The 14,894-nt window shown below is 41.2% G+C and overlaps 2 protein-coding genes across 2 annotated transcripts in view; one reads left to right on the forward strand and one right to left on the reverse strand.

Annotated features, from left to right (window-relative positions):
- The window catches only part of LOC122555758 (NACHT, LRR and PYD domains-containing protein 3-like), an 87,117-nt gene that overhangs the window by 70,478 nt on the left and 1,745 nt on the right, over positions 1-14,894 (forward strand). The window contains exons 11-12 of the mRNA XM_043701862.2: positions 2,146-2,316; positions 12,597-12,767. Of these exons, the coding sequence (XP_043557797.1) occupies positions 2,146-2,316; positions 12,597-12,767 (342 nt within the window). The remainder of the gene's footprint in view (positions 1-2,145; positions 2,317-12,596; positions 12,768-14,894) is intronic.
- The window catches only part of LOC122555761 (G protein-coupled receptor 55-like), a 74,609-nt gene continuing 62,756 nt past the window's right edge, over positions 3,042-14,894 (reverse strand). The window contains exon 3 of the transcript XR_015759224.1: positions 3,042-3,435. The gene's annotated coding sequence lies outside the window, so the exon portion shown is untranslated. The remainder of the gene's footprint in view (positions 3,436-14,894) is intronic.

Here is a 14,894-nt window from a genome sequence, read left to right on the forward strand (position 1 = left end):
TGGAAAACGTGGTGCCACTATTTAAGAAAGGTGGTAAGGAAAAGCCAATGAACTATAGACCAGTGAGCCTGACATCAGTGTTGGGAATCCTGAGGGACAGGTTTTATATGTATTTGGAAAGGCAAGGACTGATTAGGAATAGTAAACATGGCTTTGTGCGTGGGAAATCATGTCTCACAAACTTGTTTTTTGAAGAAGTAATGCAGAAGATTGATGGGGTCAGAGCGGTGGACGTGTTCTCTACAGATTGCAGTAAGGCGTTCGACAAGGTTCCTCATGGTAGACTGGTTGGCAAGATTACATCTCATATAATATAGGGAGAACTAGCCATTTGGATAGTGGCTTGAAGGTAGAAGTCAGAGAAGTAAGAGGCTTGAAGGTAGACATCAGTGGTGGAGGGTTGCTTTCCAGACTGGAGGCTTGTGACCAGTGATGTGCAACAGGATTGGGGCTGGGTCCACTGCTTTTTATCATTTATATAGATGATTTGGATGTGAAATAGGAGGTATAGTTAGTAAATTTGCAGATGACACCAAAATTGAAGGTGTGGTGGACAGCAAACAAAGCTACTTTAGAGTACAACAAGATATTGATTGGATGGACCAATGGGCTGAGTGGCAGATGGAGTTTAATTTAGATAAATGTGAGGTGCTGCATTTTGGAAAGGCAAATCAAAGCAGGACTTATAGACTTAATGGTAAGTTCCTGGGGAGTGTTGCTGAACAAAAAGACCTTGGAGTGCAGCTTCATAGTCCCTTGAAAGTGAACTTGCAGGTAGATAGGATAGTGAAAAGGGTGTTTGATATTCTTGCCGTTATTGGACAGATCATTGAGTGTAGGAATTGGGAGATCATGTTGTAGCTGTGTAGGCCATTGGTTAGGCCACTTTTGGAATATTGTGTGCAGTTCTGATCTCCCTCCTATCAGATGGATGTTGTGAAACTTGAAAGGGTTCAGAAACGATTTACAAGGAGGTTGCCAGGGTTGGAGGATTTGAGCTACAGGGAGAGGCTGAATAGGCTGGCGCTGTTTTCCCTGGTGCATCGGAGGCTGAGGGGTGACCTTATAGAGGTTTATAGAGGGGCATGAATAAGGTAAATAGACAAAGTATTTTCCCTGGGGTGGAGGAGTCCAGAACTCGAGGGCATAGTTTAAGGGCGAGAGGGGAAAAATTTAAAGGGACCTATGGGATAACGTTTTCATGCAGAGGATGGTGAGTATATGGGATGAGCTGCTAGAAAAAGTGGTGGAGGCTGGTACAATTGCAACATTTAAAAGGCATCCGGATGGGTATTTGAATAGAGAAGGTTAGGATATCTGGTTGGCATGGACGAGGTGGACTGAAGGGTCTATTTCCGTGCTGTACATCTCTATGATTCTATTTGTGCAGAGCTCTAGGGTAATTTCACAGTCAAAGCAACGACAGGTTGGCCAAACCAGTAACTGGAAATGACACATACATGCCACATTTTTGAGGTTGGGTTGAGACATAATTGAACAATGTTAAGGTGTTTTGCCTAATTAAATACTCCTAGATCTGGTACAGCATGAGTTATGTGTGGTAAATGGAGTTTTACCTACCTGACCAATTTTGTACTTGACCTAGGAATGTTTGGCTGTACAGTGTAGAGGAAGTTCTTAACTAACATAAAAGTGTAAAAGTGAACTTTGCAGTGTGTTTTACAATGCATCCTGCTGTGTTATGTTTTATCTGACCTAGACTATTTAATGGGATGATGTAGAGCCTGACTGTGTTTGGTTCTCAGAACGTAGTTAATTTTACTACATAGACACAAAAAAAGATGAATGACATTTAAAGTCAAAATATTTCATTAGCTATTCAACATAGTATGGGAAGATGAGTTCTAGACAGGGGGAGCGATGAGTATATTGAATGCAAGCATGGAAGAGTTCCTCCCATATTTACGTTCAAGTGATCATTGCATAGGTATCAACTGTCAGAAAGAAAATCCTTGTCCAAAAAAGAGCATATGTTGCATTTTATAATGTTGCTGTGTTTTATTTCTTCTTTGAATTTCGTAAAAGACCCTTGGTGTTACGTGTGGCCTTGAATGTTATTCATGTTTTGACTTCCTGATCTCCATTCTTTTATCATGCTCTGATCTCTGTTCTCGACCTCTGTAGATTACACTGGACTGGCTTAACAGAAGGCTGCTGTGAGGATCTCACTTCTGTTCTCAGAACAAGCCAGAGCCTAACTGCCTTAGAGCTGGGCTACAACAACCTGGGAGATTTGGGTGTACAGCGACTGTCTGCAGCACTGAAAGATCCCAAGTGTAAATTACGAACTCTGGGGTAAGTACATTTGTGCTTGACTTTTGCAATCTGGAGCTCGACGTTTTTCCCACTGGGTGTGTTTTGGCTGGGAGAGGCATAAGATATTGGTCACTTGCGCTATCTTTCTACCCATTCCCAAACTCACCTCCAAAGTATGGGGGGATGGTGCCAGAATCAGCAATGCACCCACTACATGTAAGTAACTAATGATGGATCATTTGAGCATGTTAAAAGCTGAGTAGATCCTGATGATATACCACTTATACCAAAATATTCATGAGTGGGTAGTTAGTTTTCAAACATCTGAATGAACAAAGACGGGAAGACAAGGGGGTGTTTCATTGGGAGGGGAGTTGATTTGCTTTGTGTACATCAGAGAATACACTCCTGCTATCCCACCTATCCCACATTCCTTCCACCCCTTCTGCCTGTCTTGGCCCTTCCCTGTCCCCTTTCCCACTTCCCTGGGATCACTTTTCACCATGAAATCATAGGATTTACATTCTCAGTGCAGAAATTCATGCAGTCTGCATTCCTCAATCCAGTCAATGCCCACTGCTGAGCTCTGGCCCTGCTAGAAGTGTTAAATTTGCTGGCCAAGATTAGCTGGCAGTTCCCAAAGGTGCACCTTCTTCATGATTAGACCCCAGTTGGAGTTCCTGAGTCATTATGGTTCCAGACAGAACACCCCAATCTGTTAAGCTCCAGGTGAAGAAGAATGAAATGGCTCCCCTTCCCTATTCACACACTCCCTTGGTTAGTTGCAATAAGATTAGTTTTAAAATTATCCCTTTTCTCGTGAATGCCTTTCTCCAAAATCCGAATGAAAATATAATACACATACAAACAGACTAGAAATAAAAAATGAGTTTAAACAAATAAATTTTTTTTAAAATATGGAGCAGTCTTTGAATTGTTGTGAAGAGCAGACAAGTGAACATTGCTGCTGTTGCAGTGCAGGTTACGAGCAGTGCTGATGTTGGTTGGTGAATAGTCAGCTTGATGGGTCCTTACTTTTGCAGATTGGTTGACATTCTGTAGTTCTGATGCTTTTCAACTGTGATTGAATTCCAACATTCAGGGTAAGAATCTATTGATGAGCAGGTGCCTTTTTAACTGGTTGATAGCTCTGACAACCTGAATTCAAGGAAATGAGAAGGAACTTCAATTGGATTGAATTGAGAAGGAACGTCTTCACCCAGAGGGTTGTAGATCTCTGAAATTCCCTGCCCAGTGAAGTTGTTGATCTCCTTCAGTAAAGGTTTCTAAAGCTAAGATAGATTTTTTTTTGAACAATAAAGGAATGAAGGGATGTGGTGTGAGGGCAGGTAAGTTGAGCGGAGTCGACTGAAAGATCACCCATGATCTTATTGAATGGTGGAGCAGGTTCGAAGGGCCACATGGCCTTCTCCTGTTCCTAGCTCTTAGGTTCTTATGTTCTCTTAAAGTTGCAGAAGGTCTTTACCTGCAACAAAGAGGTATTTAGGAACTAGGGAATAGTTCATTGACAGTGACTTTCAAAACATACTGACACTCAAATCCAGGTTGGTATACATAGCATTTAGTCTCACTACTCCACTGCAGTAGAATAGAAACTGATTTTTAAACTCTGACTTTTGTGTATTCTTCAAAGGGAAAACTGCAAAATATATCTACAGTCTGGGCCATAATTTGCAGAGACTGACTTGCTGTTGAGGAGGGAGTTTGTCAGCCCCCCATCATTTTTGTAGACACCAGAGATCACTGTCCATTCTGTTTTAAGTTTCTTTGACACCTTCAGGTCATAGAGTCATAGAGATGTACAGCACAGAAACAGACCCTTCAGTCCAACTTGTCCACGCTGACCAGATATCACAACCCAATCTAGTCCCACTTGCCAGCACCAGGCCCATATCCGTCCAAACCCTTTCTATTCATATACCCATCCAGATGCCTTTTAAATGTTGCAATTGTACTAGCCTCCACCACTTCCTCTGGCTGCTCATTCCATACACGTACCGCCCTCTGCGTGAAAACGTTGCCCCTCAGGTCTCTTTTATATGTTTCCCCTCTCATCGGAAACCTATGCCCTCGAGTTCTGCACTCCCCCACCCTAGGGAAGAGACTTTGTCTATTTATCCTATCCATGCCCCTTGTGATTTTATAAACCTCTATAAGGTCACCCCTCAGCCACTGATGCTGCAGGGAAAACAGTCTCAGCCTCTCCCTATACCTCAAATCCTCCAACCATAGCAACATCCTTGTCAATCTTTTCTGAACCCTTTTAAGTTTCACAACATCCTTCCGATAGGAAGGTGACCAGAATTGCATGCAATATTCCAAAAGTGGCCTAACCAATGGACCCCGCATCGATCCTTGTGACTGGAGGTCACTGGCCTCCAGCCTGAAAATCAACCCTCCACTATCACCTTCTATCTTCTACCTTTGAGCCAGTTCTGTATCCAAATGGCTAGTTCTCCCTGAATTCCATGAGATCTAACCTTGCTAATCATGGGGAACCTTGTCAAATGTCTTATTGAAGTCCATATAGATCACATCCACTGCTGTGCCCTCATCAATCCTCTTTGCTACTTCTTCAAAAAACTCAGTCAAGTTTGTGAGACATGATTTCCCATGCACAAAGCCATGTGACTATCCCTAATCAGTCCTTGTCTTTCCAAATACACGTACATCCTGTCCCTCAGGATTCCCTCCAACAACTTGCCCACCACCGGCATCAGGCTCACTGGTCTATAGTTCCCTGGCTTGTCTTACTACCCTTCCTAACAGTGGAACCACATTAACCAATCTCCAATCTTCTGGCACCTCACCTGTGACTATTGATGATGCAAATATCTCAGCAAGGGGCCCAGCAATCACTTCCTTAGCTTCCTACAGAGTTGTAGGGTACACCTGATCAGGTCCTGGGGATTTATCCATTTTTATGTGTTTCAAGACATCCAGCACTTCCTCCTCTGTAATATGGAAATTCTTTCAAGATGTCACCATTTATTTCCCTACATTCGATATCTTCCATGTCTTTTTCCACAGAAAACACTGATGCAAAATACTCATTTAGTATCTCCCATATCTCCTGTGGCTCCATAAAAAAGGGCACATGGGTGATCTCTGAGGGGCCCTATTCTCTCCCTAGTTACCCTTTTGTCCTTAATTTATTGTAAAAACCCTTTGGATTCTCCTTAACTCTATTTGCCAAAGTTATCTCATGTCCCCTTTTAGCCCTCCTGATTTCCCTTTTAAGTATACTCCTACTGCCTTTGTACAAGAGCAAGGGGATGTGATGGATAGCAGTTATAGGAAGGGAGAAAGGTTGCAGATAGAGTCACATAGATGGGTTAACTCCAGGAAAGGTAAGAGAGGTAGGCAGGTAGTGCAGCAGTCTTCTGTGGCTATCCCCATTTCAAAAAATGTATACTGTTTTGGAAAATGTAGTGAGTGATGGATTCTCAGGGGAATGTAGCACAAACAGCCAAATTTCTGGTATCGAGACTGGCTCTAATGCAACGAGGGGTACATCGGGTTCCAAGAGATTGATTGTGTGAGAGGGCTCTCTTGTCCAAGGCACAGATAGATATTTCTGTAGCCAGCAGTGAAAAATCAGAATGTCTCAGACAGGGTGCAGAATGTTCTCAAGGGGGAGAGGGACCACCAGCAGGTCATTGTACATATTGGAACTAACGATGTAGGAAGGGAAAAGGATGAGATTCTGCAGGGAGAATATAGAGAGTTAGGCAGGAAGTTAAAAAGAAGATCCTCTCGATTACTCCTGGTGCTGTGAGCTAGTGAGGGTAGGAATAGGAGGATAGAGCAGATGAATGCATGGCTGAGGAGCTGGTGTATGGGAGACGGATTCACATCTTTGGATCATTGGAGTCTCTTCTGGGGTTGAAGTGACCTGTACAAGAAGAACGAATTTCACCTGAATTGAAAGGGGACTAATATTTTGGTGAGGAGATTTGCTTGAGCTGCTCAGGAGGATTTAAGCTTGTAAGGTGGGGTGTGGTACCCAGGGAGATAGTGAGGAAAGAGATCAATCTGAGACTGGTCCAGTTGAGAAAAGAAGCAAGTTAAACAATCAGACAGGAAGGAGCAAAGCAGAGAACAAAGTTGGACTGATAAATTAAGCTGCATTTATTTCAACGCAAGAAGCCTAACAGGGAAGGCGGATGAACTCAGGGCATGGTTAGTAACATGGGCTGGGATATCATAGCAATTACAGAAATGTGGCTCAGGGATGGATAGGACTGGCAGCTTAATGTTCCAGGATACAAATGCTACAGGAAGGACAGAAAAGGAGGCAAGAGAGGAAGGAGAGTGGTGTTTTTGATAAGTGATAGCATTACAGCTGTACTGTAGGAGGATATTCCCAGAAATACATTCAGATAAGTTATTTGGGTGGAACTGAGAAATAAGAGGGATTATCACCTTATTGGGATTGTATTATAGACCCCCTAATAGTCAGGGGGAAATTGAGAAACAGATTTTAAGTAGATCTCAGTTATGTGTAAGCATAATAGGGTGGTTATAGTAGGGGATTTTAATTTTCCAAACATAAACTGGGACTGCCATAGTGTTAAGGGTTTAGAAGGAGAGGAATTTGTTAACTGTGTACTTGAAAATTTTCTGATTCAATATGTGGATGTACCTACTACAGAAGGTGCAAAACCTGACCTATTCTTGGAAATAAGGCAGGGCAGGTGACTGAGGTGTCAGTGGGGGAGCACTTTGGGGCCAGCGACCATAATTCTATTAGTTTTAAAATAGTGATGGAAAAGGATAGACCAGATCTAAAAGTTGAAGTTCTAAATTGGTGGAAGGCAAATTTTGACAGTTTTAGGCAAGTACTTTCAAAAGCTGATTGGGGCAATGTTCACAGGTAAAGGAATGGGTGGAAAATAGGAAGTCTTCAGAAATGAGATAATGAGTGTCTAGAGAAAGTACATTTCTGTTCAGATGAAAGGAAAGGCTTGTAGGTAGGGAATGCTGGATGACTAAAGAAACTGAGAGTTTGTTTAAGAAAAAGAAGGAAGCATATGTCAGGTATGGACAAGATAGATCATTCAGACCCACATAAATTGTTGTCTCTGTAGTAGTTCTCTTTTGAAAGAAATAGGTTTTGGAATTAAAGACAGAAAAAAATGTCCACAGTAATGTGGGGTTCTGACCTACGATGTGATACATTTCAGGGCTAGAATTGGTCAATTGGTCAATTACAGGCTTCCAATTTGCAAGTCAAATTCCATCCAACTTGTCTTTTAGGGTTGGTGAGTCATCTGAGTTTCTATAAATTTTGGCCCAAGATTTATTTAAAAGATTCAAATGAGAGGATAAAACTGTTTATTGATCTTTCTCATATAGAGTCATAAAGTCATAGAGATGTACAGCATGGAAAGAGAGCTTTCCGTCCAACTCATCCATGCCGACTATTTATCCTAAATTAATCTAGTTACATTTGCCAGCATTTGGTCTATATCCCTCTAAGCCCTTCCCATTCATATATCCAACCAGATGCCTTTTAAATGTTGTAATTGTACCAGCCTCCACCATTTAATTTGGCATCTCATTCCATACATGCACCACTCTTTGTGTGAAAATATTGCCTCTTAGGTCACTTTTAAATCTTTCCCCTCTCACCCTAAAGCAATGCCCTCTAGTTCTGGATTCCCCCACCCCAGGGGAAAGACCTTGTCTATTTAATGTGATCTAACCTTGCTAACCAATCTACTATGAAGAACCTCGTTGAACACCTTACAAGTCCAAGTAGATCACATCCACTGATCTGTCCTCATCAATCCTCTTTGTTACTTCTTCAAAAAAATTAAAAGGTTGGTGAGACATGATTTCACATGCACAAAGCCATGTTAACTATCCCTTATCAGTCCTTGCCTATCGAAATACATATAAATCTTGTCCCTCAGGATTCCCTCCAACAACTTGGCCACCACTGATGTCAGGCTCACTGGTCTATAGTTCTGATTAGATTAGATTCCCTACAGTGTGGAAACAGGCCATTTGGCCCAACAAGTCCACGCTGACCCTCCAAAGAGTAACCCACCTAGACCCACTACCCTACATTTACCCCTGACTAATGCACTTAACACTATGGGCCATTTAGCATGGTCAATTCGACTGACCTGCACATCTTTGGATTTTCCTTACCACTTTTCTTAAGTAGTGGCACCACATTAGCCAACCTCCAGTCTTCCGAAACCTCACCTGTGACTATCAATGATCCATATATGTCAGCAAGGGGCCCAGCAATCACTTCCCTAGATTCCCACAGAATTCTTCGGTACACCTGATCAGGTCTGGTGGATTTATCCACATTTATGCATTTTAAGAGAACTAGCACTTCCTCCTCTGCAACATGGACATTTTTGAAGATGTCACCCATCTATTTCCCCACATTCTTTTTCTTCCATGTCCTTCTCCACAATAAATACTGATGCAAAATACTTGTTTAGTATCTCCCCCGTCTCCTGCGGCTCCATACAAAGGCTGCCTTGCTGATCTTTGAGGGATCCTACTCTCTCCCTAGTTATCTTTTTGTCCTTAATACATTTATAAAATCCCTTTGGATTCTCCTTATCCTTCATTGCCAAAGCTATCTCATGTCACCATTTTGCCTTCCTGATTTCCCTCTTAAGTATACTCCTGCTGCCTTTATACCGTTCGAAGGATTCACTCGATCTCTGTTGTCTGTCATTTTCTTAACCAAAACCACAATTTCTCTTGTCATCCAGCATTCGCTCACCTACCAGCCTTGCCTTTCACCCTAACAAGAACATACAGTCTCTGGACTCCTTTTATCTCATTTTCGAAGGACTCTCATTTTCCAGCTGTCCCTTTGCCTGTGAACATCTGCCCCAAACCCCCCTCCCCAGTCAACCTTTGAAAGTTCTTTCCTAATACCGTCAAAATTGGCTTACTCCGATTTATAACAGCACCTTTTAGACCAGTCTATCCTTTTCCAACACTATTTTAAAGCTTTTGGATTAAAGTTACACACCCCAAAGGGATTCCCCACTGACACCTCAGTCACCTGCCCTGCCTTATTTCCCAATAGTTGGTCAAGTTTTAAATCTTCTCTAGTAGATACATCTACATACTGAATAAGAAACTTTTCTTGTACACACTTAACAAATTCCTCTCCATCTAAACCCTTAACACTATGGCAGTCCCAGTCTATGTTGGAAAGTTAAAATCCCCTACCATAACCACTCTATTAAACTTACAGATAACTGAGATCTCCTTAAAAAATTTTTTCTCAATTTCTGACTGTCTATTGGGGAGCCTGTAGTACAATCCCAACAAGGTGATCATCCCTTTCTTATTTCTCAGTTCCACGCAAATAACTTCTCTGGATGTATTCCCAGGAATATCCTCCCAACTTGCAGCCACAATGGTATCCCTTATCAAAAATACCACTCTGCCTCCTCTCTTGCCTCCCTTTCTATCCTTCCTATGGCATTTGTATCCTGGAACATTAAGCTGTCTGGGAGTCAACTACTTCCCAGTGAAAAAAATACATGCTTTTGACTTTTGGGGGGTTTTATTTTTAGATTCCTTCCTACTGAACTAAATAGGGGACTGAGAGTGGACTTTTGAAGTAAGAGAATTTACATTGCAGTTTAGTAATTATTCACACGTATCTCAGTGCAAGGGAGGGATGTACTCTGGAAACATTTGACATGTATAGTTTTCTTTTTCAAATGTTCATCATACAGGTAAACCACGATATTTGAAACTGATCATTGAATTGAGTCAAACATCTCTGGAGGTGATTGACATCATGGGTTAATTAATTTGGCTGACCACTGTGAGAGGATGAAAACAGGAGACAGGTGTGCAAGGTGTCCTTTTAATGGACTGTTTTGTGACCAGGAGCTTCCAATTGCGACTTATTGTTTCACATCCTATGCTCAATTTTCAAATCAGTTTTAACCAAGTAAAACATGTAGCCTAGATCTGGCAATATAGTCACATAATGGAGGCCCTCTGTGGTGCAGTGATAGTGTCCCCAACCCTAAGCCAAGAGAGTTCAAGTCCTACCTGCTCTGAAGGTGTGTAATAACATCTCTGAGCACGTTAATTAGAAAAATAGATATACAGGTAGTCACATAAAGGAGTGAGTGTCCATTCTGTCAAGGGCAAATTTATGTTGAGAGTTTGTATTTTCACAGAAGTAGCATAAAATTTGTAGTTTGCTGGAAATATAATTCAATATTTCATCCTATTTAATGCAAAATAAATTTGCCTGATAACGTATAGCCCAGCTTTGATGTGTTAGAGTGTGTTCACCTTCCCATGTTACTTTTAAGATTGCAGAGCAGAACTTGATACGTTCCATTAGTTCAGATTATTATGACCAGGGTTCTCTGCTTAATCTCTGGGGTTTGTGGATAATGAAACACCCTAATTCATAGGATACACAAGGTCCACTTAAGGAATGGTCATTAATGCTAAACCCAAGTATTATAACTTGGTAAAGTCAAAAACAAGCAGTTCTTTAATCATGTGCTTTTTTTAATAATCTTCATCCTTTTGTTCTTTACCAATGACAATCAGCCTAGCGCTTGCATTATCTCACGATGAACTACCGTTTGTTATAAAACATTATAATACTGCACAACATAATCTATTGGATGTGGGGGTTTGGCTAGCTCAGTTGGCTGAATAGCTAATTTGCAATGCAGAGTGATGCCAAACTCATGGATTCAAATCCTGCACAGGCCCAGACAATCATGAAGGGCTATCCTTCCCAACCTTTCCCTCACCTGAGGTGTGGTGACCCTTGGGTTAAACTATCATCAATCACCTTTCTCCAATGAGAGAACAGCCCCAACCCCAGCCATTAAGAGTATGGCGACTTTACCTCGAATACAATACAGAAAAAAAACTAAGGAAGAGTTTCAACTGTTGGTTTCCCACTTCTCATCTAAAACTTGTGATTAGTTGTTCGAGGTATGTTGGGAATCTTTGGTGCTAATTTACTGCCTGAATCAATGTTCAACAAATTCACAAATTGGTACCCATTACCCACACCTAACTCACTCTATTTATTTGTGCAACTTGGGGATCATTGGCCTGCCATTGGACTGTTTTCAAACTTCAAAAAAAAAATAGATATAACTTACATGATGTATAGTGATCCTGCTTCTGTCAGTGCTGAGAGGCCATTCCAACAATGATAAGATTTGTGTGATCTTTCTTTTCAAAATACTTGCTGGACTAGGAGAACACGTCTTCTTGCGAATATCATTGGTGCGTTTCTAACACAATGCAGTCTCACTCCTTCCCACTTGTGAATCCTATTCTCAAATACTTAATAAGTCTGAACTACAACCATACATACTGTCAGAAAGTACAGTAATTCAGTAAAATGTCAGGAATAGGGTCAGCTTGTTGGGTCCTTTCAAATCAGGAGTTTGTGGGTTAAGCAGGTCACCTAGGTTGATACTTCAGTGCTGTATGAAGAGAGCACTGCATTGCTGGGGACAGCTGTCTTTCAAAGGATGCACTAAGATAGAGGGCCTGATCTCTTTTTTTTCTATTTGAAGAGTGACAGGAAGCTCTATCAGTGCCCTGGCTAACATTTCTCCCTAAACCAACACCACTGAAAACTAAATAAAAAACAAAAGAACTGTGAATGCTGGAAATCAGAAACAAAAACAGAAATTGCAGAAAAAGCTCAGCAGCTCTAGCAGCATCTGTGGAGAGAAATCATGGTTAATGCTTCGGGTCCAGTGACCCTTCCTTAGAAGGGTCCTCAGGTCACTGGACACAAAACATTAATTCTGATTTCTCTCCACAGATGCTGCTAGACCTACTGAGCTTTCCCAGTATTTTCTATTTTTGTACCACAGAAGACTAACTCACACATTATTCATATATGTGGGTTACACCACATGGAAATTACCTCCTTTTTTTTGGCCAATGGCTGAGAAATTCCATGGTGCTGTTCACACTTTCCAATGAAATTGGAGCAGAAACCCCAAATACACATATAAACAGAAATTCTGCTGTGCATTCAGCAAAATTTCAGAAGTGGTGAGGGCTTAGCTCCAATTCCTGGCATATTGGACGAGTGTTGCAGCATTTCAGCAAATACCACATTGGGTATAAGGGGCTTCAAAGCACCATATAAAAATGTTAAGTTGCAGTATAAATATAGATGCTTTCATACTGATTTAATATTCTCTAAATGGTTCACTCCAATTGAACTACAGTCTCATGGATTTGCTAGGATGTACAGGCTTAATAAAAAAATTAGGATGTTATTGCTCTGTTTCCTGCAGGCTGTATTGCAACAACTTGACAAGTGCCTGCTGTCCAGATCTTGCGGATGCCCTCACTGTCAGTTCCACATTAACGGAACTCAACCTAAGCAGCAACAGTCTGCAAGATTCGGGAGTCACATCTCTCTTTGCAGCCCTGAGGAATCCACAGTGCACGATACAGGAAATAAAGTAAGGCTAATTTCAAAAATAAACTAAGATTAATTTAAAAACACTGAAGATGCTGGAGAACAGAAGTAAGATCAAAGAGGCCAGAAAAACTCAACAGGACATGTAACATCTGTATACTGAAACAGAATTAACATTTTTGGTTGAGATGGCCATTCATCAGATCTTAAGAAAAATGGAAACATCAGAGTTTTTAGTGGAAGGAGGGAAAAGACAGGAAAAACAAAAAGGAAAATTCTGTGATTGAGTGGTGACCAGGAAAGTTTAAGTGACAAAGGATATCATAATGTAACAGGCAATAGAAATAGAAATGGCTATAATAAAGAAACAAAGGTTGTGTTCAAATGCATCATGATTTGTTGCATTAAAAAAAATCTGAATGAAACATGAAGGAATAAGAAAAGAAACAAGACAGGATCTAAGCCAACAAAACAAAAAAGGGGGAAAAAAATCACACAACATGATGAAGTTAGAGGCTATGATTTGAAGTTGTTGAACTTGATGTTGAGACAGGAAGGCTGTAGAGTGCCAAGCTGTAAGATAAAATACCGTACCTCGAGTTTGCATTAAGCCTCACTGAAACATATAGCAGACCGTGGAAGAAAGGTCAGCATGAGAGCAAGGTGGAGAATTAAAATTATGAACAAATATGTTTGAACATATGAATATTTGAATTAGGACCAGAAACAGACCACTTGGCCTTTTGAGCTCACTCCCCCAATCAGTAAGTATACTCCACATTCTCGCCCATGGGTGGCACAGCGGTTAAGTGATGAGCAATGCTGCCTCACAACAGCAGGGAACAGGTTCATTTCCACTCTTGGGTAACAGTTGTCTCTGTGTCTGTGTGGGTTTCCTCCAGGTGTTCCCATTTCCTCCCACAGTCCAAAGATATGCAGATTTGGTGGGTTGGCCATACTAAATTATCCATAGTGTCCAGGAATGTGTGGGTTAGCCATGAGAAATTCAGGATTTTGGGAGGTGGGCCTGTGTGGAATGCTCTTTCAGTGGTCAGTAAGGACCTGATGGGTGAATGGCCTGCTTCCACACTGTAGGAATCTATGATTCTACCCCTGATAACCTTTCCCTTCTCATTTATTTATCTCTGTCTTCAAAATATTTAGACTCTGCTTTCACTGCCTTTTGAGGAACAGAGTCCCAAAGATTCATGACCTTCTGTGAGAAAAATTTCTCACCTTTGTCTTAAATGGGCAGCCTGTTACTTTGCAACAGTGACCCTAGTTCTAGATTGCCCACAAGAGGAAATACACTTTCCAAATCCATTCTATTAAGACCACTCAGAATCTTATATGTTTCAATCAAGTCACTATTCTAAAATCAAGCAGGTACAATCCTATTCAACCTTTCCTCATAAGACAAATTGCCCATTTTAGGTATTAATCGAGGCAACATTTTCTGAACTGCTTCCAAAATTTCGTACATCCTTTCTTAAATAGAGGCCTATGACTAAACACTGTGTTGCATTTCAGATATGGTCTCAGCAATGCCCAGTATAACTGAAGCACAGCCTCCATGATTTTGTATAAAACTTCCTGTGCAATAAACAACAACTATCGACTGCTACTTATCCTAATTGCATGGTGTACCTGCATACTGGGTTTAGGTAGCTCTGCTGGTTAGGTGACACTTTGGGTTCAAATCTCATACTGGCTATGGTCATTCATGAAGGCCTGTGCCTGCCCTTACCTAACGTTTGAGCAATGGTTACCCTCAAGCTGTACATAGCCTGATGTCTCTCTCTAATGGAGAGAGATGTCAATGGTACTTCAAGAACTATGGCTCATTACCTACCTACGAACTTCTAAATACTTTTTAAAGATTGTCTCAATTAGTCAGTCAATGCATTCCAGAATCTCTACCACAGTCTGAGTGAAAAAAACATTTCCTCAAATCCCCTGTCAACCTCCTGCCTTTCATCTTAAAATTATAGCTACTGTTATTGACCCTTCAACTAAGGAAACAGGTGCTCTCTATCCATGCTGTCCTTGCCCTTCTCAGCCTTCTCAGCTCCAAAGAATGTTCTGACATTCATTGAGTATTCGCTTGTCTTGTTACTTCTTCCAAACTGCATCACTTCACATTTATCAGGGTTAGATTCCATCTGCACTA

This window comes from Chiloscyllium plagiosum, unplaced genomic scaffold, assembly GCF_037043375.1.
Source record: "Chiloscyllium plagiosum isolate Xiang-an unplaced genomic scaffold, Cpla_swu_hap1 HiC_scaffold_13, whole genome shotgun sequence".
In the NCBI taxonomy this organism is placed as follows: Eukaryota; Metazoa; Chordata; class Chondrichthyes; order Orectolobiformes; family Hemiscylliidae; genus Chiloscyllium; species Chiloscyllium plagiosum.